We start from the raw sequence: 24,634 nt of genomic DNA on the forward strand, positions 1-24,634 counted from the left end.
TCTACCTGAACAGTCACCCCAGTCTTCCCCTCAGATATTGTTTCTGTTAGAAGACAGTCTCTACGGTTCAAAATCCAACTTCCAAACAAACTTTTGGAATACTCCATGCGTGTACCTTGGGACTTCCTGTGTGATGTTTTGGGGCATCACGTCTGGGCACTGCTGTTGCCATCTGTCCTGGCTCTGCTGGGTTGGAGTCCCAGAGTTCGAGTATCTCCTCCAATAAAATCCAAACCAGGGTTGAGGTGGGTATGTCCCCCTCCCCCCATCAGTCAGCTGGTTGCAACCAGCTGGGCTTGGTGGAGGGGGGCCAGCCACGCCATGCCGCACCAAGGCAAGCCAAGCTGGAGCCTGGTACCCTCTCTGCCGCATGAGCCCGGGGCACAGACCACTCCTTTCACTTCTTCCATGAGGCTTGCGATCTGCTTGGCTCGCTGCCTCAGCTCTGCGGTTGGTTGGTGGGCTGCTTGCAGGCAGATTACAAGGTCTTATTTTGGTTCTGTTCCCACCCTGTGCTCCTCCTCTGCACCTTGATGTCCCTACATGTGAACCTGATGATGAGACTGGCAGCCCTGAGGTCTCCCTTTCTTTCCCTCCTTTTTTTCTATTGTGGTTTCTCATTGTGACTCTGGTTAGCCAAAGCCATGAGGACTGCAGCCTCCATGTGCTGTCCAAGAAGAGGCCAATTTCCCAGTGCGGAGAGTCGGTAGGGATCTGAGCTTGGGGAAAAATTTGTCTCTTCCTCCTCAGGACAATAGTTGAAGACATCCCTCCCTTGTAGATCAGTGACACCATCCCATCAGGGCCTCGGGTCTGTCAGGTCAGGCCTGCCACCTGCCAGCGTGGGGAGTGAGCGCAGGGAGCTCGGGAGGGATCAAGACAAGGCTTGGGGCTTCTGTGTGTGTGATGACCATGCCCTTACTCAGGAGGTGCCGACAGTCAGTCGTGACGTCAGCTGTCAGGTGGCCCCAGGAGAACTTGATCTTCCCCAGAACTGAGCAGATGGCTTCCAAAACTTGTGAGATGGAGAAGAGCAGGGCTGGATGGCGTAGATGCCTCTAGGGAAGTGAAAGTGTCATTGAGGGTCGACTGGGGGATGTAGGGGTCAGCTGGCCCTGGCTCTCTTCCTCTCCTATCTGCCCCTTCTCAGAGCTCTTGACTATCTCAGATAGTGGTTCCAACTTGTTCCACGGTGACATACCCTAACGATAACACTTGTAGATAGGATCATGCGCTGCCTGTCCTTCTTCCTGGGGTTCCATGCACTTCCCAGCTCTTTCTCTCACTCGAGAAAGCACATTGGAACACATGTGGGTGGGGCTGATGGTCATGGGGTGATCTTGGACCCACTTCAGCAAATCAGTTGCAAATGTCAATACTTTATGACTGTTAGTCAAGGAAGGGTGGTGGCATACCTCACGGCTGATTGGTTGCACATCAGGCTCGAAATTCTCTCTCTCCCGCCCTCAGTTGGCTGTTTGGTGCTAGTTGGCTATTTGGTGCGTTCAGTGGGGCCCTGACCGCCTGTCTCCTGATGATTCTCATGCTGCCTCTGCCTGTTTCTGAGGGGGCTGAGGAACCACTGATCTGTCTGTGCCCCGGAACAAATGGCCCAGGCCCCCTCCTCTCCAGATAAGGAGACTGCCTGGCAGTAAGCAAGGGTGGAGGTCAGTGCCTGGGGCAGCCCTGGCTTGCATCATGCTGGTCAGATGGGGCCGCTGGCCATATGGCACAGGAGGAAAACACTCATGCAAGTCAACCCGTACAGCGGCAGGTTAGCCTAGAACATGGGGCTCCAGCCTTCTCTGAATTCTTGAGCTCCTAGTGCCACCACTAGGGGCCCATCAGTGGTTCAGGACTCTGCCTGAGGCAGAGGATGAGGAAGAGAGGGAGGGGGAAAAGAAGAAAGGAGACCGAGAGCAAGGGACCCAGAGGAGGCAGCAGTGGAGTGGCACCCCAGTGGCCAGCCATTTTGGATTGCTCCAGGGACTCCGGGGACTGGTGCATTGGAAGCAAGAGAGTGGTGACAGGCAGAAGGATGGCTGCCGAAAGTGCTTGTTCCTCTCCCAGTGGGGTGTCACGGCAAGAACACGGACTAGCTGTGCAGTCAGGCAGAGCTGTCCTCGTGGGGGACTCCGCCTGCCTGCAGAGCGTACTCGTTGGACGTCTCTGAGCCTCTTTGTCCTTATCTGTAAAATGGGGCTGCAAGGCCAGGATCCGAGTAGATGCCCAGTAAGGATTATTTCACTCTTCCCCTCTCCCCCTGTCTGAGCTTTTTTCTGGCCATGCAGGCCTGTCTTTGGGTCCGTTTGTGGCACTCTGCTGGGCTCGGAGCCTCAGTGGCAGGAGCAGAGGCTGCTCTCTCCTGGGCTTGCTCCTCTGGGAGGTCAGAGGCTAGGGACTTCCATGGAACTTGGGCAGCTCCTTCTATTGTCGTGATTCCAGGTTCAAAGCCACAAGGCTCTCAGACAGCTGTGACTTCCCGGCAGGCAGTAGAGCTGGTGGGGGTGGGGGCACTGGAACCCTGCAGGTTCTCTCTCTTGCCTCTGTCCTTGCTAGGGAATGAGTGGAAGGCTTCTGGGCTCAGCTCATGTTCTCTGAGGAGGGCTTGGAATGAACCCGAGGCACGGAGGGGTGAGGTCAGTGGTTTGCTCAGCAAGGAGGCCCAAGTTAGTGACAGACCTGTCACAGCTCCCAAGATTCCTGGCCGCAGTCCCTGGCTCCACCTCCTCCCCCTCCCATCCTTAAGGGAGATGAAAATCAGTGACGCAGATTTATTTACCAAGTGTTTCCTCTGTGTCACAGTGGGAGGGCAGAGGAGGCTCTCCCCAGCCCTCATGGTGGCTTTCGCATACTTTTTCATTGATTACTCACCATGTGCTCTATGAGGTGTCTGAGTAACTAAAGCCCAGAATGCTCTAGTAAATTGCCACTCAGGCTAGTGAGTGGTGGACTTGAACCCATCCGCCTCACTACTTGGAGGCCACTCTGCCACACTGTCAGGTGGCCTGAGATGCCAGAAGGGTAGACAGCTAATGTTACTGACCCAGCTCCCAACACCACCAGAGCAGCCAAATCTATGGTATGGACAGGAGTGGCTTTATGTGTGGACAGTGGTGGCTTTGTGGTGCTGCTTAAAATTGTTCACCAAAATCCCCAAGTACAAGTGCAAAAAGTCTCTTTGAAGCCTCACTTTTTTTTTTTTTTTGCTGAGGAAGATTGGCCCTGAGCTAACATCCATGCTCATCTTCCTCTACTTTATATGGGATGCTGCTACAGCATGGCTTGACAAGCGGTGCGTCAGAGCGCGCCCAGGATCCGAACCTGTGAACCCTGGGCCGCTGCAGCACAGCATGTGCACTTAACTGCTTGTGCCACCCGCCTGGCCCCAGAAGCCTCACTTCTTCTTCTTTTTTTTTTTTTGTGAGGAAAATCAGCCCTGAGCTAACATCCATGCCAGTCCTCCTCTTTTTGCTGAGGAAGACTGGCTCTGAGCTAACATCTATTGCCAATCCTCCTCCTTTTTTTCCCCAAAGCCCCAGTAGATAGTTGTATGTCGTAGTTGCACATCCTTCTAGTTGCTGTATGTGGGACGCGGCCTCAGCATGGCCGGACAAGTGGTTCGTCGGTGCGTGCCCGGGATCTGAACCCGGGCCACCAGTAGCGGAGCGCGAGCACTTAACCGCTAAGCCACGGTGCCGGCCCCAGAAGCCTCACTTCTTATCTCACATTTAATTTGCATTTTGCATTTGACTCCATAACATAGCCTTGCTGGTTAATTTAAGGCAATGGTTTAAAACTTGCTCCTGAGTAAATTTGATTGTCAGAAGATGTTCTGGGTTTATCCTGAGGTGGGTCCTGTGCCCCTGGCCTCCAGCTGTCCCCTGGGAGTATGGATATCCTGGTAAAAGATGGTGCTGGTGGTGGTAGGGAGGCACATTCAGTGTTGTGGATAAAGGCACACAGCTGGGAAAAAAGAGGGGCTGGGTTTGGCTGGAGAGGCAGGTTGCAGTGAGGGGGCCCAAGGAGGAGGTAAAGGCTAGTTTGCAGCCGTATTCTGAGGAGCTCAAGACCAGAATGCCAACCCCAGGGGTTCTGATCTTATCCTGTAGGCAGAGTGGTCATCAGTGGCTAAGTTTTGTGACTCCTCCTTGCTCGGCACACATTCATTCACTGTATGAGAGGCCTGAGAGGGTGTTCGAGCTGTGGGGATCTAGCGAGGGGAAAGCAGGTCCCTGTCCACAGAGGGTGCAGTCTAATGGGAGAGGCGAGACTGACGGGTGGACACACACAAGAAAGGTGAGCTTCCCAGAAGTTCAAGCTGCTGGTGTTTGCTGGAAGGGTTAGAGAGGGAGAACCTGGAGGAGGAGCTGTAGGCGAGTTCCGGAAGGGGCTGAGCAAGGATTCGGATGCCAGTGGAAGTTGTCGGCTGCCTGTGATGAAAAGAAAGAGAGGCAAGTAATGGAGAGAGGCCCGTGAAGGAAGAATTGATGCGACTTGGTGATCAGTGAAACGTGGGGAACTAGAAGAGGGCTGGAGCTATTACAGGGACTAATAGGAGAACCGTGAAAGGCAGGCAGGAGAGAGCTGGGGTAGGGAAACAACCCAGCTGCCTGAGACCCGGAAGCACCAACCTGTTCTGTGGCCACCGTGGGCTGTGTTCATTGTCAGAATTCGACCGGCAAAGAGAAGGTAGCTAGTGCTGTGAAATCTACACATCGTGAAAAGACTACAGCTCATTCCTGGAACAGGCAAACTTGTGAACTTTCTGTTCGAGTCTCTGTAGGGCGGGTGACTCACTTCTGCGCCCCTCCTAACCTCTGTTGGTGATTAACAGGGGTGAGAGGCCCGAGGAGCCGCCCTGCTCTGCCTCGAAGAGCCGGATTGCAGGAATGGATTGGAGTGGATTTGGAATAGCTGAGAAAATTTCCGGCACGGGAGCCTCCCAGGTTCCAGGCTGTCTGTCTTTTTGTATGTAAATCATATTTTACCCATTGAAGCAACTGAGGGATGGGCCTGGAGTTGGGCCCTAGACTTGACCTTAAAAAGTCCAGAGTCTCTGGGTGACCTGAAGAGGTGAATGAAATCTGACCAATGAAATGGGACCTGTGGGGGAGGGCGGGGCTGCTGATCCTGGACAGAGAGAGGAGTTATTTACAATAGAAGAGACACTGCGATATCCTGCCAGCCTGGACCTGCTTCTGTGCCCGCAGGGGGTGGAGGTGTGCAGAGTAAACCTGGGCAGCTCCTCCCAACCTGCTGCTCAACCTCCTGGAGCCCCATCAGGTGGGGAAGCCTTGATGGCAGCCAGGAGGCTGATCAATGGCAGTGGGGTCCCTGCACGGGTGCCTGGTGCAGATGGGGCCTGGCACGTGGGGCTTCTGCCTGGAGCTCAGAGTGACCTCTGGAGTTGCCTTTCCGCCTTTATTCTCTCGAGTCTCTAGTTACCTGTGCTCTCTGACCTTGGGCGCAAGCCACGCACCCAATAAAGAAAGTGAGCCTGCCAGCACACTCAGGTTGTGTCAGCCCCTGCCAGGCTGGGCTCCTCAGCAGACAGGAAGCCACCCACCTATGGCATGTGGGAAGCTCAGGGAAGAAACACCTTATCCAAAGGGCCACTTCCCGCCTCTCCCAGCAGCAGATTGGAAGACTGCAGCCTTCTCCCCTGGTTTCCTGTGTGTCATACCCAGCCCAAACTTCCTTCAGGGCCCTGACAGGAAAATGGCTGTTCCTGTTGAGTGAGGCATGAGTCAGCGAGGGAGAATGGTGGCTGAGTCTTCATAACCTCCAGGCACGGCTATTAAATATTTAAGTGACACTACGGTATTGATTGTTTCTCATCCATCCCCTAAGGGAGAGCAGTTCCTGTCTGGGATTCAGATAATAGCCATGTCTTGGATTTAGACAAACTCTGAAGTGCTTCAAGGTGCTATATAGTAAATCTCACCCGAAGTTGTATTATCTCCTCCTCAGAGCTTGCTGCCAGAAATGGGGACAAATTGGGTTCTGCCCATTTTACGGATAGAGAAGACGACCCAGAGAGGTGGTACCGCCCATTGACAGGCACCCAGCAGGCTGGGCCTGGAATCATAGTGTCCTGGCTCCTGCTTGGCACCGGCTGTTTTCTCTGCTTGCTGCTCCTTCCCCGTTTTCCTCCTCCTCACAGCGCCTCTGTCAGTCAACCATTCATTATGGGGATGCGGCATGGAGCAAGACAGACAAGGCCCCTGCTCTCTAGAGCTTAATTCTTGGAGAGGAGACAGTCAGTTGACAAGAACCCAAATTGGCAGGGAAGGCCCCTCCAGGAGATTGAGTTCCTAGTCAGTGTCCAGGCCCTGGGTCCCCGGGCTGGGTGGGGGCAGAACAGATCTGGCCTAATTGTGGATGGGCCCTTACTGGTCACAGATCTGCCTTTCCTCCCAGGACAGTTATCAGGATAAATATACCCAGCTCCCCATTCCTGGGGAGTTACTCACTGAGTAAAAGTACCCCGCTGCGGATTAGATTACCTCTGCTCCAACTGCTCATGTGCTCGGGGCTGGGGGAGGGGGCAGACCCGCCTTCTGTTCTGCTCTCCTTCCTAATCTGGAAGAGTGTCAGCAAAGGGGCTGAGATGAGACCATCCCCGAGAAGCCAGTCCTGCTGTTTACATAGCTCCTTCCTTAGGAAGGGCCAAGCCCCGCTCACTGCTTATATCCCTGAGCTCAGGCAGCCGTAAGGAGGCTGGGCAGCTTCTCCTCTGACACTCGAGGTCACCAAAGCCCCTGCAACAAGTAGCCAGCAGGGGGCTGAAACCTCCCTTGCCCAAAGTTCTGATCCCAGTAGGATAGACAGGCAGTAAGGCTGGGCTTCTCCAGGACCCGTAGGGAAGGGACTTACCAAGCTGGTGCTGTCTCTCTGAGAGTTCGGGTCTAGTATTAAATGGCAGGGATAGATAGCTGGCCCTGGGCTGTTGGGAACGCCTTTGTGCCATGGCAGCCCCTTGCTGCCTCTGCTGGGGCTCTCAGGGTGGTGTTTTCTGTTCTTTCTTTCTGCTTGTCAGCTCCTAAGGAAACTGTGCCAGCCCCTGTGTGGGGCGATGAAAGCTGAGTTAAACTGGCCTGCAGAAGGAAGGTGGGTGAGCCAAGTCTCGAAAAGATCTTGTTCATACAGTGGGCCTCTCCTAGGCCAGGCCTCAAGAATATAAGACGTGTCAAGGTGGAGTCTTCCTGATGGCCAGAGGGCCTCACCTCTTCTAGGTCTGCCTGGGGCTGCTGGTGGAGGAGTCCAGAGTGGCAAGGGAGGGCGCGGTGGTGAGGGGCCCAGCACTGGGGCAGGCATGGCAGGGGAGCCTCTGAGCTCTGGGACGAGATGATGCCCACATTTACCTGCCTCATCCCTAGAGACCTGGGTGAGGGGTCTTTTCCAGGGCAGCTTTGTTTTCCCCAGAATGGTGCCTCTAACTACTAGTCCAGGCTTGCAGCATCCTTTGCCCTTAGGAGTGGGGTGGGATGGGGAGGCACTTTCTCTTCCCCTCCAGGGCCAACCATCTTGCTGATAGAGAGCTTTCTCTTTCGCCTCCAAGGCTAACCATCTCTCTGGGAGGCAGCTTCCGTCTGCTCAGCAACTCCCATTTACTGGGCGTGTGTTCCATTCTAGGGATTGTGCTAAGCAAGCACTGTATATCCATTTTCTCATGTAATCCTTATTCCTGTGAGTAAGATGGTGGAATTCCCATCCGACAGACAAGGAAACTGAGGCACAGGAGCAGTTAAGCAGCCTGGCCAAGCAACTTGGCCAGTGAGCAGAGTCTGTGTGACTCAGAATCCCCCTGTGTGAGTTTTAACATCTAGTGTGCTCAGAACCTGGGAGGAAAGAATGAAATAGCTCTGGGTCCCCTCTCCTTCCCCCAACACACACACACACACACACACACACACACACACACACACACACACACACTCTCTCTCTCTCTCTCTCTCTCTCTCTCTCTGTCTCTCTTGCTCTCTCTCTCTCTCTCCCCCTCTCCCTCCCTCCCTCCCTCGCTCTCTTGGGATCCTGGATGGACCTTTATCTCACTCTCTTGTCATCTGTCCAGCTCTAGGCCTCTGGTCTTGACAGTCTTTATCACATACTAAGAAGTGGCTGGGCTTGGGCAGGAGGAAGCAGCCAGGCCTTTGAAAGAGCCCTGACTTGTTTTTTATTGGGGGTAGAGGTGGAAGGGGTTCATTGATTCTCTTTAACTTACTGGGTGCTGTGTGTCAGTGGGTCAGCCTAGGTCCCCAGAGCCGCAATCTGGGAGACATCCCCTACACTGGGGCATGAGGGGGTCTGGGGTTCCCGCCTGCGCCCCTGGGCTGGTTTGGGAATGCGAGGGGCGAGGGGCGCAGCTGCGGCATTCGCCCTGGAATGCGGGCAGACCGGCCCCTAGGTGCCCTCCCTCCCAGAGCAGCGATCGGGACGCCTGCGTCTTAACTTCGTGGCGGCTGCAGACCCTGCTGCTCCCACCCCGCCCTCAGAATTCTGCTCGGCCAGTGGCTGGGGCCCGGGGGAGGGTCTCATCTCGGCCTGCCCCCGGTGGACCATGCTGCCCAGCCGCCTGCCCCGTGGCGGCCTCCCGGCCAAAAGCCGCTGCCGGTCTGAGCGGCCCGTTTGGGCCCAGACGCGGCCGCGGGGTGGGGACAGGGGCTCCCTGCGCTGCGTCTGCGGAGGGGGCGCTGGCAGCCGGGGCGCGCGTCCCTGTGGGTCTCCGGAGCCCCATGGCTGCGTCACTCTTGGTCGCGCCTTCAAATGATAGTGTGCTTCAGGCACGAGCCGGAGGCGTGGCACTCAGCCCCGTCGCGCTCCTCTCCGTAGCCTGCTCCGTCCCTCCAGGTCAGCCGAGCTTTCTCGGCATTGAGACTTTCCCAGTGCACCGTGGCTGGGGGCTCCCTGGTCTTCCCTGGCACGAAAATTCCGTGTTTCCTTAGGTTACCTTGGGTTACTCCCGCGGCAGGGAGCCCACGGGCCAATAGCGCCCTCTGGCGGGCAGTGGCTGATGGTCCGCACCCCTTCGTCGCCAGGGCATGGCTGGGTGGCCTTTGCCCCTGATGGGCTGGAGGCTTTGTGCTCAGCCCCCTCGCTCCCAGCTGCTAGAGGAGAACCCCTCCCCTGGGCATACATGTTGGAGGGACTCACCCAGAGACCTCGGCTTTGCCTTCTCTGTGGATGGAAGTGGCAGAGCCTGCAGAGGCTGGCCCAGAGAGGCAAAAACCTGCAGAATCGAGGGCACACTCAACTGCTTGCGCCACTGGGTTGGCCTTGCTTTTCTCTTGAAGGTCACCCTTTTCATGCCTTGCCCAGATTCTACCCATAGAAGACTTAGGAGGAGAAGTCAGTACTTGGCATCCCACCCCAGTCTCCTCGGAGGAAAACCTTTTTCTGAATTTCACAAAGCAGATAAGATCTGTTTGTAGCTTTCCATGTACTATAGCATCTGCTGTCCCATACAAACCCCACACCAACGCTGTGAGGTAGGAATTATGCACCCTGGCTTCCCAAGGAAGCTGAGGCTCGGGGAACCTAAGCAGTCTGCTCTGTGGCCACGGATAGAGGAGCTGAGACTTGAACTCAGGTCTGGCTCGACTCCACAACTTGTCATCTTTGTCCCCCAGGACTGCTCCTTCCAACCAAAGATGTTTCCATGTTGAAAAGAGCCTGTTGAAATCATAAACCAGAATCCAGGCCATAAACCAATAAGCCAGACTGAGAGTCAGGTCATGAGTGAGGGGGAGGGTGTTTGGTGCAGAGGGCAGTGGCGTCCCCCACTCAGAAGGTGTGACGTGGTGGGAAGGTTAACCACCTGTCGTCTACTGAGTGTTTGGAGCCCGAGAGACCCAAGTTCAGATCCCAGCTGTGTCACTTCAGTCAGCTTTGGCAGTGTGGGGATGTGACTCTGCCTCTCGGAACCTCAGTTTCCCCATTTGTGCTAGTGTCCTTGTGAGGAGGAAGGGAGGTAACACAGGCGAAGCTCCTGGCACGTGGTGGGCGTTCAAGCCTGACAGCAGCTTCTGTTATCCGTACCCTACCAGGGCTGCACTTGTTGCTTGCTCTGGGGAGCTGGCTCTGCCCATGATGGAGGAGGGACCCCCCCCACGCGCCCCCCCTGCTGAATTGGGCCCGGAGGAAATGGAGACGCTGTGTGAAGCCAAGACAGCAGGTGTGGCTGTGGAAAGGCCACTGGGATTGGCCCTGGACACTGGTTCCTTTTCTGCTGTTACCTAGACACACACTGACTCCCTCTAGTTCCTGTTTGCTAGAGACAGGAAGCTAGAGCTCTTCCCAAGGACTCGGAGGGGGAGGGGGCTGCAGGAACTGATCTTTCTCTGAAGTCTGGGAGACCTGTGCTAGGCTGCTGGCCCTGGGGTCCTGGGCCTTGGAGCAAGCTTCCCCTGTGACCTGCTGGATAGGAGCCTGGGGTAGGTGTGGCCGGCCTTGGGGGTAGGAGATCAGGACAGGCAGCTGGGAGAAGGTGTGGGCCCACAAACCAAGGCCCTGGGTGTGGGCCTTGCCTCCCTCTTACTTCCTCCGAGCAGGGGTGGGGTTGGGGACACACCCACAAGGAAGGATCAGACAGACAGCCCTCGGAGCTCAGGCCCTGTCACTCAGGAAGTTGTACCGTTTGAATATGGCATCATCTTGTGGTCACAGCAGCCTCTTCCAGGCCAGATTTTTGGGGTTTGGGGCTTCTGAGGAGTCAGTCCTGTCACTCACTGGCTTTGTTATCTGGGGCAAGTCCCACCACCTCTTGAAGCTGGTTTCCCCATCTGTAAAGGGAGGATCAGAATTCCAACTTCATAGGGTATTAGGAGGATTAACTGAGAGACCATGTATGCCAAGTGCCTAGCATGGATTCCTGTTACTAGCAAATGGCAATAAATACAGTCATTTCTTTCTGATGATTATTATCTCAAGGGATAATAGCCAGGGGCTGAACATTCCCTGACCCCCAGTAGGTCACCGGAGGTGAGAGGGAGCAAGTCCATGAGCATGGCAAGAATGAGGGTGTGGTATCGGGCCAGGCTCTCTGGACTGTAGGGCTGTTGAGGGTCCCAGGAAGGGAGTTCCTACCCCCACCCCGCCCCGAGCTATACCCTTCTTGTCTGGAGACTGGGGAGCTCCAGGGCCCCCCTGTTGGCTGCCCAGTGCCAAGGTAATGGAATCTTGCACTTGAGGGCTGATTCGGCTCCCTTGTTGCTGTTAAAAGCAGAATAGTGGGGCCCTGGAGCCTTTGGGGCCAGGCTGCTTGCCAGGCTGCTGCAGAAACAGCCTATGGAGCAGTCCTGGCCCCCTGCTTGGCCGAGGGGGTGGGGAATACTGCATCAGCCTCGTTCCAGCCCCCACCTTCCCATACACCTCGCCCCATAGCCCAGAGCCTCGGGAGGAGCTGGGAGCTTGGGGTTCTGCTTCTACCTGGTCTGGAAGGCAGGTGCCACCCCAGCAGCCTCTCCAGTCTGGGAGCTGAGGAAGCCTAAGCTCTTGGAAAGTAAGTGGGACCTGGCACTGCCTGGGCCCCTCCCTGTGACGTGGGGCCCCTCCTGCCCGTTCTCTCCGCCTTGCCCTGCGGACTTTGAGTGCTGAGTTCCAGGCAGGCATTTCTGACTCCCAGCCAGCCAGCTGCACAGCCGTGTCGGGAGGGAACGCAGAGCCAGGTGCCTGGCTCCCAGAGGTAGGAGAGCCCAAGGGCAGCCCCTGGAGCCTCCAGAGCACCCCCAGTCTTGGGCTGGGGAGAAGAGGTCGGCTTTGGGAGCTGTTTTTAGCTAGGCTGCTCTGGGCTGGTATCATCCTGTCCTGAGGCTGGTCATTTCTCCTGTGGGTGGGGCAGGTGCTCAGAAGTTCTTAGCTCTTGGGTGCAGGAAGGGAGGGTACTACCACTGGAGAGTTCCTGGGATCCCTGGTTCTCACCCGCTCCTCGTGCCTCCTCTCTGTAGACGCCCTGCTGGCGGACTTGGAGTCCACCACCTCCCACATCTCCAAACGGCCTGTGTTCTTGTCGGAGGAGACCCCCTACTCATACCCAACTGGAAACCACACATACCAGGAGATTGCCGTGCCACCCCCTGTCCCTCCACCCCCATCCAGCGAGGCCCTCAATGGCACCATCCTTGACCCCTTAGACCAGTGGCAGCCCAGCGCCTCCCAATTCATCCACCAGCAGGTAGGTGGGGACAGAGGCTTGGAGGCCCCCAGAGGCTTTGGGGTAAAAGGAGCTTGTCTGGCAGGGGGTTGGAGAGCCAGCAGAGAAATGGGATCAGGGGAATGGAGAGAGGGGCCAGGCAACGTCTGGCGCTCCCTGCCAGACGCCACGTGAGGGGGGCAGTGACCAAGTGTTAATCACCTGTCTCCCGACCAGAGTGTGGAAATTCCCTGGTGAGACTGGCTGTGCGTAGGAGCCTCCTGGGGGTGACTGGGCTGTTCCTCTTCCTCCCCTCAGAGGAGGCTCTGAGCATTCTTCTTCCCACAGCCTCAGTCCCCATCGCCCGTGTACGGCTCCAGTGCCAAAACTTCCAGTGCCTCCGTCCCCCAGGACAGTGTGGGCCCTCCGTGTCCCCGAGCTGGTGAGGAAGAGCACGTCTACAGGTACTCCCCAGCCCCTCCCCGCACACCTTCCCCTCCTGCTTGGAAATCCCAGGGACCGGCAGTGCTGGAGGCAGCTGAGGCCAGGGACCAGGCATGGCAATGGCCAGAGGAGGGTCCCACCTCAGGGTCATTGGGTTAAACTGCGGAAGGCCCCGAGGCTCCTGTCCAGCTCATAATGCCTCTTGACTGGCCTTGTCTCCAGTGGCCTCATCGCTGCCCCCTCCATGCGGCGGCTGGGCTGGGCTGTCACATCACCCTGGGGAGCTGAGGAACTGAGGCAAGACTTCCTTCCTCCCTCCTCTTACCACATCCCTTCCCCACTATCCATCCTCCTGCTGGGGGAGACTCCGCCTTATTCTCCTTGAGAATTTGGGGGCCACCAAAGCTGGGGAGCATCTCTGACTGTTGTCTTCCCCTTGCGTCTCAAAGCTTCCCCAACAAGCAGAAGTCGGCTGAGCCTTCACCCACTGTGATGAGCTCCTCTCTGGGCAGCAACCTTTCCGAGCTCGACCGCCTGCTGCTGGAACTGAATGCCGTGCAGCATAACGCCCCCGGCTTCCCCTCAGGTAGGACCGGGTCCCTGGGGCAGGGGCCTGCCAGACCCCCCAGGCCCTGGATGGCCTCTGGATCCCCGGAGGGCTTAGGGCTGAGCAGCCTTTCTCTCTCCCTTTCCCAAGATGAGGCCAACTCAAGCCCCGCGCTACCCGGGGCTCTGAGCCCCCACTATGGCATCGCGGAGAATAACAGCCCGCTAGGGGGCCAAGCCGGGCCCCTGACCAAAGAGAAGCCCAAGCGGAACGGGGGCCGGGGCCTGGAGGACGTGCGGCCCAGCGTGGAGAGTCTCTTGGATGAACTGGAGAGCTCCGTGCCCAGCCCCGTGTGAGTATCCATTGGGCTCTCCCAGGCTGGGGAAGGTCTTGCCCAGCCAGTGCCCATGCTCCAGTGTCTGCCCACTTAGCCCTGGTGTCACCTGTCCCCTCTGCAAGTGCTGGTTGTTTGCCAGGCCCTGCATCAGGCACTGGGGGATAGTGGTGAGTCACACGGATCCCATCCCTGCCTTCAGTGAGCCACCATCCATCAGACAAGACGGACGTCATGATACCCTGGGCACACGTAGCTTAGTGGCTGTCAGCACAGGCTGTGCAGCCACATAATAGGGTTCATATCTTGGTTCTACCTTTACTAAGTGTCGTCTCTCAAGCCTTAGTTTTCCCATCTGTAAAATGGGTAAATGGATATGGGGTAGTGGGGATAAAGCCAATAACACACGTAAGGCACTTGGAATGGTTTCTGGCTCATAGCACATAATACATAAGGCAAGTGCTTACTAAATGTTAGCTCTTCTCAGTGTTACCATGTTGTTAGAACAATCTCACATATACATACAGTGTAGTGGAAGATGCACAGGGTGCTCGGGCTTGTTTAACAGGCAGGCTTGAACTTGGGCTAGGAGGGCCAGAAGTGTCTTCCTGGGAAAGGTGCCATTTGAGCTGCCCTCTCTTCTCCTGTGGCAGCTTACCTCAGCACTGTGTCCCCTAGCTGACAGCAGCCCCCTCCCAATGATGGGTCCCCAGGAGATATTGGGAGCTAGTGGGCTTCCCCGGGGTTGGGGGTGGCAGGACCCCAGTGTCAGAGCTGAGATGTTGATCCGCTGAGGAGGGGAGGGCCACTCCAGGGGAGCATGGGCCTGGACTCTGGGGTTCCCGCTGATGCTGTGCCTGCCCTGCAGCCCCGCCATCACTGTGAACCAGGGCGAGATGAGCAGCCCTCAGCGAGTCACCTCCAGCCAGCAGCAGACGCGCATCTCGGCCTCCTCTGCCACCAGGGAGCTGGACGAACTGATGGCCTCGCTGTCGGATTTCAAGGTGCCCCGAGGCCCCTCCTCTTCCATGCCCTGTCCCCTCAGACTCCCCCCTTCTCCCTCCATACCTCAGTGTGAGTAGCTGGAACTTGGCTCCTCGGTGTTTGGGTGCTTCTCCCTGAGCCAGGGACTCTTCAGTGCCCTGGCCTTGCCAGCCAGGCTGTGTGGGGACTGAGCGGCCTCACAGCCTGTGAAGGCAGAGAAGTGTGCAGCAGGGACATTCCTTCCTCCTCGGGGCTCCCAGCTCCCAGCCACCCAGGCGAGGGGATCAGGAGGCTGGGACAAAGGGCTCTGTGTTGATGGCTGCTCTTGGTGGGGGAGGGCCCTCTCTGCTGGGCCATGTAGGCCTTGGGATCCTGTCCCTGAGAGGTCATTTGCCCTGGAGCCCCATCTCCCACGCTGGCTGTCCTCAACACGTCCTCTTTCTTTCTGCCTCTGGTTCCTGAATCCACAGGCCTCCTGCGCCAGCCTCCCTTCGTCCTTCTCCCTCTCCCTCCAGGGGCCTCTGAGTCCCCACAAGTTCTGTCTGTGGGAAACCTAACCCGTCAGCTACTGGGCCAATCCTGCATGAGGTGACCCCACCTCCCCTCCCGGGCCTCCCCAGGTCTGCCAGACCCGGGATGTTTTGTTTAGAGGATGCAGGGCCTCCACGGATTTGATATTGACTGAACTTGCCAACAGTTGCTGATTTCACCCTTCCATGTGGGTCGGCCCAGACCTTTGGGGCATACTTAGGGAATCCGAGATGGGGAGCCAGCGGTCGAGTGCTCTTGGCCCTGATGGTGTCTCCAAGCCTCCCCTCAGCTGGGGTTACACGATGGGGCGTGGGGCAGCCTGGGCTTGTGACCCTTCTGTGCGGGTTGTTCTGAGCAGCCACGGTCAGAAGCAAGTCAGTAGGTCTCAGGTGTTGGCCTGTGGGAGCCCTGCCCCCACGCCCTTTAGGTGGTGGTTGCTTTCTGAGACAGCCAGCCTCGTCAGGCCCCATGAGAAGCTGTGCTGGTTCTAGATGTGCCCCTAGAGCAAAGTTTTGGGGGACATAGGAAAGCTGGCATTGTCTGGAAGAGACAGAGCCCAGAGTTGAGCCGAGGTTGGAGGAGGCAGGCAGCTGCCTGCAGCTGCCTCTCCCTTGCTTGGTGCCTGGGCTGACCTCCCTGGTCACCCGTCTCCCCATGGTCACCTATCTCCCCATAGGCCACCTCACCTAAGCCTCTTCTCCCTCCAACCTACTCTGGGTGGCCCCACAGGCGTGGCTCAGTAGCTGCTTCCTGCTGCCTGGATTTGATGGGGGCCAAGGATGTGGAGTCCAGGAAGACCTTTTTGGGGGTCTGGGTCTTCTTTGACTGCCAGTCGTTGTGCTTCAGCTTCCTAGGCACCATGGTCAGTGTAGCTGGTGGCTCTCAGAGCCCTAAGGCCGAGCCTACCCCCTGCAGCAAGCCTCATTTCTCACCTCTCCCATCTCTCTCTCCTCTCCTCTCTGCCTTTTGTCTTTCTCCTCCTCCAGACCAGCTCCTCTGCTGTGGCCTCCAGTGCCCTGGGGCTGCCGCCCAGCTCAACTCCATCCCCACACCACATACTTCATTCTCCTCGTCCTCCTGGGCCCTCTGTATTCTTGCCATCCACTGCTAAACCCTCCCCTGGAGGCCACAGTCACGCCCCGCAGGTCCTCTGCACTGAGGGCAAGGATAGTAGATGGGGCCCTCTACCTCCTGTGGCCCCCAGCTGGCTTGATTTGGCTGGCCTCGGGGTAACACCTGATACCCCCAACTCAAGATCTCCCTCTGCAGAGGGTTCTCTGGGGTCGTTTGGTGCAGAGAGCCAGGCTCAAGTCTGGAGGGACCTACCAAACCTCATGAGTGAGCTCTCCAGGGCTCCCCCCTGCCACACTCTACCCCAGGCTGGGTGTGCAGGTCCCCAGGAGCCTGGAGACCCCCAGGTGCCGCTGACCAGCCCTTTGTACCCAGAGGAAGCTGTGGCTGCCACTTGGGAGCAGCCGTGGGCTTTGGAGGCACTCAGGCCTGAGACTCCCCACGGAGCTATGCCCAGCTTCCAGGGAGTAACCGAGCCAGCTGTCGAGGCCGTGGACCGTCAGGCTGTCTTCCCAGATACCTGGAGTCTCATGAAGGAGCATGGACAGAGGAAGGAGAGGGCAAGGCCAGAGCCAGGGGAGCCGGAAAGCAGCTGCCCTGCCCCAGTTGCTGTGCAGTTAGGTGGAGATACGGCCATGAAGGGAAGCCTGGTCAGGCCAACCCCGGGACCTGAGTCCCCCAGGAGGCCAGAGGGCACCACCAAAGCTGCTGCCGAGGCCAAGAGGGAACAGCCAGAGCTTCCACGTGCCGTGGTCATGGACACACCCAGCACCAATGAGAGGATTTCCACCTCTGGCCAGGCAGGCGCAAGCTCGCACGGCTGCTCGGCATGGCCCTTGGCAGGCCTGAGTGTGGGCCACTCCTGGCTAACCGCATGCAGCCTCCCACTCTGCGCATGTCTGCTTGGGCAGCAAATCTCGGGAGACCGTGGCCTGTGGCCCTGACGACCAGCACTCGGCAGTGGGATCTGTGGGGCCAGTGGACCTCCCTGGGCCCCAGAATTTCTCTTAGTGACAACCCACCTCTTGCTTGTCTAAGGCTTTTGCTTTTAGATGAGCTCCCCCTTCATCCTGATGTGATGTGCGCGAAATGGTTGGAAGCGTGGGCTTTGGAACCAGAAAGAACTGAATACAAACCACCCCTCCAACACTTGCTGCCTGTGTGACCTTGGGCAACCCCCACTAGCCTCAGTTTTCTCATCTTTAGAGTAGGGGTAACAAGAGACCATTTTCCCCCAAGGTTGTCCAGAGGACTGAATGAGATAATGCCTGGAAAGTGCTTAGAAAACAGCACACGGTCCTCAAGCCATGGCTGATGTTACTGTTATTATTTGCTTCTTACTTGATTAAAATTTTATGCCCTTTCCAAAAACAGAACAAAACAACAACAACAAAACTGCTACAAACAAATAGGCTGTAATATGAACAAAAAAAACTGGTTAAAAGATTTACTGGAGGGAAAGACCTCATTTTTCTATTACAAATCAAAGAAAGAAAGAAAAAGCCTCATGCCCTTTCAAGAATGTCCACTTAACATCCTCTCAAATCATTCTTGTAATAATCCTGTAAGGTAGCCAAGAAAATACTGTAACCCCATTTCAAGGATAGAGAAACTGAGGCCCCGGAAGTGAAGTGTCTTGCCCAAGGTCAGTGCTGCCTTGGAGGTGAGCACAGGGTGAAGGGACTCTGCTGTGCCCCTGCCTCCACCCGACCTCAGCTTGGCTCTTCTCTAGTGGATTTGTTCTGCCTTCCCTTCCCTGGGCACCTGAGTGTGGACTGAGCAGCATTGGACCGAGCCCAGAGGGGACTGTGACAGCCTCCCCCTCCCCCCTCAGATCCGCTCCGTGATCAGGAGGAGCCGGGAGACAGGCCACGCACACCCCATGTCCCGGGAGCCCTCCCCTCGCCGCCGGCTGGACCCTGCCACCCTGAGCAGGACCCCATCCCAGGAGCGGCTCATCGCAGAGCTGCAGGGTCGGCTGGGCATCCAGCCGGAGGCGGAGGAGGCAGCGGGGGCAGCAGGGCTCTCCGCCGAGGACTGGCTGACCGAGGGCGTCGTCATCACTGTGCAGCCACGCGGGAGGCGGGCCGGGGGGCAGCTTGTAGAGAAGGTAGCCAGGAGATGGCCAGGGCCAGGGCAGCAGGTGCCCCGATTCTTCCCCAGCACTGACCAGAGGGGAGATTTGGTGTGTGTGGGGGTCCTGCATCCTGTGGCCTTGTGAGGCTGGCCTCGCTGTGGGTGCCAGAGTGGGGAGGCCCAGGGTGGCCTGGGAATGTCACCTCTTTGTGTCCTTGCTCGCTGAGCTGATGTTTCCTCCACTTTCTTTGTCTCTCTCCCTCCTTTCTTCTTCCCAGGTTGTCTTCTCTCCGGGCTCTCCCATTCCCCTGAGAAGAACCTTCTCTGTTCGGGCTCCTCCTCCTCCTGTCCCTTTGCTTCAGCATCGCAAAGACGCCTCGGCCAGCAGCTCTTCTCCCCAGGCCAGCCCGCCTGCCCCCTCCATCCTGGGGCCCTCAGCTCTCACCTGTGGTTCCCTTGGGGTCCAGAGTGCTGAGACAGGGCCCCGGGAAGACGATGAGCAGGGCCCCACCCCTCCCCCTCCTGCGCCCCACACCAGGAGGTCTGTGGGCTGCCAGACTGACGAGGACCCGCTCTTCCCGCCGATGCAGGCAGGCCTCCTGGGGCCCCAGTGCTGCCCCTGCCTGTCCCCGTCCTGCTGCCCAAGCCATGTGCACACACAATCTCTGCCCCTCTGTCCACAAGCCTGGCACAGACCATAGTCCTTCCTTAGACCTTGCCCTGACCCTGGACTCTCACTTAACCTGATGTCCACTCTCTCATCCCTGGGATGTCAGCTGTCCTCTGCTGCCCCATGGGGCTTCCCTCTGCCTGCCCCTTCCTGCCACCCCTCAGTCCTGCCCCAGGCCCTGTCTGAGAAAGCCAGTCTCTGAAGGGAAACCACAACCTGTTCCTCCTCCCGTGGACCCTAGGCCTGGTACCTGGAGGCCTCTCTGCTTTCTGGCCCAGTCACCTGTCCTTCCTGTGTCCCATGCCTTTGGTTGGCTCATCTCCCTCTCCCTCTGCGTCACTCCCTGGGCCTCTCTCTCTGGGTTGTTTTTTTCTAGACTTTTTCTTCTGATTTTGGTACTGCCAGTAGGGGAAAAAAAATCCTCTTATCTCATCCTAAATTCCCTTTTGTGAAATGGTCCAATAACAAGGTCTCTCTTCTTTTCTTCCTTAATTAAAAAAAAATTTCTTATCCTCGTTTCCTCCCCTATCTAAGGTCCAGGGCCTGGAACAAAGAGCGGATGGAGAGCTGTGCTGGGCGGCTGGCTGGCCTCCGAACAGCAGGCAAAGCAGTCCCGAAGGGCAGGACGAGGGAGGGGTCAGTGCCAAGGCTGGGGGCTCCGTGTCCTGCTTGCCGTGTTTTCCCGGGCCTTGGTCAGGCCAGCGGGGTGCTCTGAGCCCCTCTGACCGCCAGGACGTCTTGCGGATGCCGCTCTCACCTTGAGGGCTCTTGAGGCCCCTGGAGGAGGTTGCACTTCTTGCCTCAGTCAGCCCCTCTGTCCAGGAGGGAGCAGAGCCCCCAGTGCCGCAGCGCTGTGAGACACCGTCCCCAAGCCCAGAAGTCCTGACCCGTCCTCCCTCCTTGTCTCCACAGTTCATGGCCCAGGGGAAGACGGGGAGCAGCTCTCCCCCAGGGGGACCCCCAAAGCCCGGGAGCCAGCTAGACAGTATGCTGGGGAGCCTGCAATCCGACCTGAACAAACTGGGGGTCGCCACTGTCGCCAAAGGGGTCTGCGGGGCCTGCAAGAAGCCCATCGCCGGGCAGGTGATGCGGGGTGGGGGCGGGGCAGGGGAGGGAGCAGCAGGTGGGCCCTTTGCTCCTCTCCAGAGGGTGCTCTGTGGCAGGCCAGGGCTGAGCCACTTTCCCCCTCCCTCCTCAGGTGGTGACCGCCATGGGGAAGACATGGCACCCGGAGCACTTCGTCTGCACCCACTGCCAGGAGGAGATCGGATCCCGAAACTTCTTTGAGCGGGATGGACAGCCCTACTGTGAAAAGGACTATCACAACCTCTTTTCTCCGCGCTGCTACTACTGCAATGGTCCCATCCTGGATGTGAGCTCCTGGGGCACGGCAGGGAGGGGCAGCTGAATGAGTCGGCTCATTTCATCTTCATTACAACCCTGTGAGGGTTCAGGTGGTGCCATCTGAGGCTCAGCGAGGTCACATCACATGCCCAAGCTCACACAACTAGGAAACAGTAGGGCTGGGATTCAAACCCAGGCCTGATGCACGTTAAGCAGCCCCACCTCCCTTCCACCTCCCATCCCGAATTGCCTTCTGCGGAGACTCCCAGAGGTTAGGAGCCCTGCCTGGATAAATGGAGTGGCATGCCAGCTCCCTCACTCTCCCGCTGTGTGACGTGAGGGAAATGCCTAGCCTCTCTGAGCCCAAGTTTCTTCACTTATAAAATGGGAATCACAATAGAACCTATGACCTTGACCCCATGTAAAGATTAAAGAGAGTGTGTCTGGCATGACACATCCTTCAATAAATTGGAATTTCAGTGGTATTCAGAGCACAATGAGGAGAGACCCCAATCTTGGGAGTGTTTTGCTCTTTCTTGGCAGTGTGCTGGGGGTGGGGGTGGGGGCGGGAGGGACAGTCTTGCCTGTGCATCTCAGTCGTGGGATCTCTCCATTAGGGCGGCAGCTTGGCTCTGATCCCACACTTTGCTTTCACAGAAAGTGGTGACAGCCCTTGACCGGACGTGGCACCCCGAGCACTTCTTCTGTGCCCAGTGTGGCGCCTTCTTTGGTCCTGAAGGTACTGACCAGCAGACTAACTTGCGGCCGCGTTGCGGGTGGGAGACTTGGCTGATGTTGGAGTCAGGGTGGCTCCGCCTCTGGAGGCCCTAACTGCCCCGCCAACCCCTGCTCCTTAGGGTTCCATGAGAAAGACGGCAAGGCCTACTGCCGGAAGGATTACTTCGACATGTTCGCGCCCAAGTGCGGCGGCTGCGCCCGGGCCATCCTGGAGAACTACATCTCGGCCCTCAATACCCTCTGGCATCCCGAGTGCTTCGTGTGCCGGGTAAGAAGCCCCCTGCCCCTGCATCCTGAGGGGCCGGGAGCAGGCGGTGGGGAGAGAAGGGCCTCCTCCTGGTGCTCTCTGGATCCAACTTGGTGGCCTCATTTGGGGTTATTAATGGGGTGAGCAGGCAGCAGGTACACTTCCTCAAGTCAAGTGGGTCCTGGGCTCATACTGAGGCTGGGAGAAATCAGGAGCGAGAGGGACGTGTCCCTAGCCTTGTCCTTTGTCTTGGCCCTGCAGCTGGTGATGTTCGGGAGAAGCGCATGTGAGAATTAAGTGGGGTAATGCAAGCATTTAGCCGCCTCAATGGAAGTAGGCAGTGGTTTCCAGACTGCATTCTAGGGGGTAACAGGGGCCCACAGATGTTATTAGGGATCTGGCAAGGGCCCTCTGACCAAATAAATTTGGGAAACACTGTTCACTGTATACCTAAGTGTACACGTGAATCTCCAGACGGGAACTTAGGATGCAAAGTTGGACCACGGAACCCTTTTCTCAGCACCAAGGTTTCTGAGCACACGTTACAGCCACTTGGCTAAGGGCCTGGGAGTCAGGCCTATGTTTGAGTCCAGGCTGTGCAACTTAGTAGCTGCCTGACCTTGGGCAAGTCACCTAACCCCTACACCTCTGTTGGGAGAATTCATTAAGTGTTTAGTGCGGCACTTGGCACATAGGAGATGCTTAGTGAGTGGGGGTCGTTAGGAGTGTGCGACCGTGACTGTCTCCTGCCATTACGCTGGGAGCTGCCTTAGCCCCCCTGCCCCAGCCTGAGCCCCCTTCCCTCCACCCGCCCCCGCTTCTGCCTGCAGGAATGCTTCACGCCATTTGTCAACGGCAGCTTCTTCGAGCATGACGGGCAGCCCTACTGTGAGGTGCACTACCACGAGCGGCGCGGCTCACTGTGCTCCGGCTGCCAGAAGCCCATCACGGGCCGCTGCATCACCGCCATGGCCAAGAAGTTCCACCCGGAGCACTTCGTCTGTGCCTTCTGCCTCAAGCAGCTCAACAAGGGCACCTTCAAGGAGCAGAACGACAAGCCTTACTGTCAGAACTGCTTCCTCAAGCTCTTCTGCTAGGCGCCCTCGTCCCTTCATCTGCCCCTCCCCCGGCCCAGCCTCCCCGACTGCTACTGTGACCCAGAGGCCTCCCCCAGGGGCAAAGGGGCAAACCCCACTGGAACTGGAAACTGTGTCCTCAGCTGGTGCAGGGTGGCAAGAGGGCCGCAAGGGGCCCTGCCGGCTTTTCTTACCCCCGCCAGAGCCTCTGGGCCTCCTTCCTCCTCCTGCAGCTCTCCCCAGGCTGCCAGCTCTTCATCCTCCCTGGCGATGGGGACTGGAGGACCCCACCCCACCCACACCACGTGTGTCCCTACAAACTCGCCTGGCCAGGCCAGCACCCCACACTGGAGCCATCTCTTACTCATTTTGGCAGTGGAGCCAGGGGAGGAGGGTAAGCGGGGTCAGATGGGGTCTCTCTTTATCCTTATTTCCCCCTCGACCTAATTATCTTTGTTCTGAGAGTATTGGGGGACACCCGGCTCCCTCCAGACAATGCCAGCATAAATCCATCCATTCAAGGGTGGAAGTGCCCAAGGGGCCACGGAAGGTTCCTTGTGCTCCTCCTGCCCTTCCAGTCTCCCCAGGCCTGGGCAACTGCCCCCTACCCTCCCATAACTGCTCTGGTTCTACTGAGAAAGGCCTCTCCAGCAATAATGTTTTATAGTCACTTCCTCCGTCTCCGGGGATGGCGTGAGGTGGGGAGTCACCCCATGCCTGGACACTGTACCGACTTTGATAGATTTCTACACTGAGGTTTGAATTCGTATCATTTGCGTTGCTTTTACTTCTCTATACAAAATGATTTTGAAGAAATTTTAAAGGTGTCCCCTTTTGTACTCTCCTCCTTGTCTACCGCCACTGGTCCTGTTGATGACAGTGGCTGTGGTATGGAGTTTACCTGTACTGAGGGCTTGGGGTGGGGGGAGCAATTTGTATTTTATTTTTTCTTAGCACAAGCAGGTGAACTGGGAGCAGCTCTGAGACTCCCCTTCTTTAACTTCACGGCTCACCGGGACTGTTTTATAAACTGCTGTATTTTGAAACCCCTTCCTTACTACCCAGGCCAGCAAGCTCTTAACTGAAACTGGCTTAAGGGTGTCTTGCCCTTTGGCTCCTAGAATTCTGAACCTCATCCGTCCTGTTCCTGAGGGAGGAGAAGGGGAAAGTACACTTTGAGGGTACTTTCCTGTCTGTCTAAGCCATTAGGAGCGTCTGCTCCCCTGGGAACTTTTTGACAACAGAGAACCCACTGAACATTCTCGGCCTCCTCACCACTTCTCTTCTGCCTTCTCAGGAAAGCTGGTGTCTGATTTGGGCCATTGGTCTTGTTGATTCCACTGGGCGCATCACTTCCCCCAATTTCCTGCCCTCCCTGGAGACTGGGGGTCTGGGGAAAGGGCCCAGGTTGTTGCAAGGGGGCCTGATAGGATTCTGGGCAGAGGGATAGGATCCTGCTGAAGCAATGGGAAACCCCAGAGCACTCTCCCGCAAGGATGCAACAGGAGCAGGCAGACCTGGGGTTCCTAGGAGGTCACTGGAAGGGGACCCCAGTGGGGTCTGAGGTGAGGAAGATCCAGACCACTCTGCTAGCCTCAAGGCAGAGGCTGAGTGTGCTGGGGTCTCAGAAGAGGGTCCCTCCTTCGTGGCAGGGCTGGGAGCAGCCCAGGTCTGGGGAGGTCAGCCAGGCCCCTCTGCAGGTCTGATGTCTCCACTTCCACCCATAGGCCTTATTGCTCTGTTTACAGTGACCTGCCCCAGGCCCCTCTCTTCCAGGGACTGGGGTTTCTGGGGTCCACCCTCTGGGTCAGTGGCTATTTGATGATTTGATTTTTTTTTCTCTGTAAACTTTTAACCTGGCTTTTCCCCATTTCAGTTCCTGTGATTTATGCCAATAAAGTTTGCCATTATTTTCACCTGTGTTAGTGCCTTTTCTTTGTGGTCTGAGATAGCAACTCAGGAGACTGAACCCTCCCCAGACTCACTAGGACCACAGTTTGAGGGTAAATCATTGATGTTCCCTTACTTGAGGCAAAAATCCCTGGGGATGGGATCCCTGCGACCCTTGTCTGTGGTCGCAGGTCCACCTGGCTCCTGTGTGAGCTTTGCTCTTTCCTCAGCAGTTGGTGGGGGCAGGCTGGGGAGCAGTGTTCTTGGGCCCTGCGTGGGTCAGGCCCTGCCCCAGGTGCTTTGCGGTGGATTCCCTGAGGGTATCCTCACATGGGCCTGTGGGTGGCCTTATCTTCATTTGCAGATGGGGAAAGAAGTTCAGAGAGGAGAACCAACATGCCCAAGGCAAGCCTCTGAGTGAGCACAGACACAGGATGTGAACCTGGGGCTTCCCTCTGCCTGTGTTCCTCCGTTGACCAGACACCCCCACCCCCATGTGCTGGCACACCTTGAGTGTAGAACCATCCCAGCTGAAGGTGGACTTACGGT

General features: G+C 57.2%; 1 protein-coding gene across 1 annotated transcript; it reads left to right on the forward strand.

The window, feature by feature from the left end:
* Nucleotides 1-9,828: 9,828 nt before the first annotated feature.
* Nucleotides 9,829-24,111, forward strand: PXN (paxillin). The gene is given in 16 exon segments (XM_087424116.1): nt 9,829-10,177; nt 11,949-12,175; nt 12,482-12,597; nt 13,027-13,163; nt 13,275-13,476; nt 14,327-14,462; nt 15,960-16,844; nt 17,879-18,154; nt 18,399-18,711; nt 19,292-19,317; nt 19,319-19,426; nt 19,703-19,873; nt 19,989-20,162; nt 20,792-20,873; nt 20,992-21,140; nt 21,950-24,111. Coding segments are annotated over 16 exon segments (3,357 nt in total). The 5' UTR covers nt 9,829-10,089; the 3' UTR covers nt 22,217-24,111.
* Nucleotides 24,112-24,634: the final 523 nt, after the last annotated feature.

This window comes from Ceratotherium simum, chromosome 35, assembly GCF_057802395.1.
Source record: "Ceratotherium simum simum isolate JZ-2026a chromosome 35, ASM5780239v1, whole genome shotgun sequence".
Classification (NCBI taxonomy): Eukaryota; Metazoa; Chordata; class Mammalia; order Perissodactyla; family Rhinocerotidae; genus Ceratotherium; species Ceratotherium simum.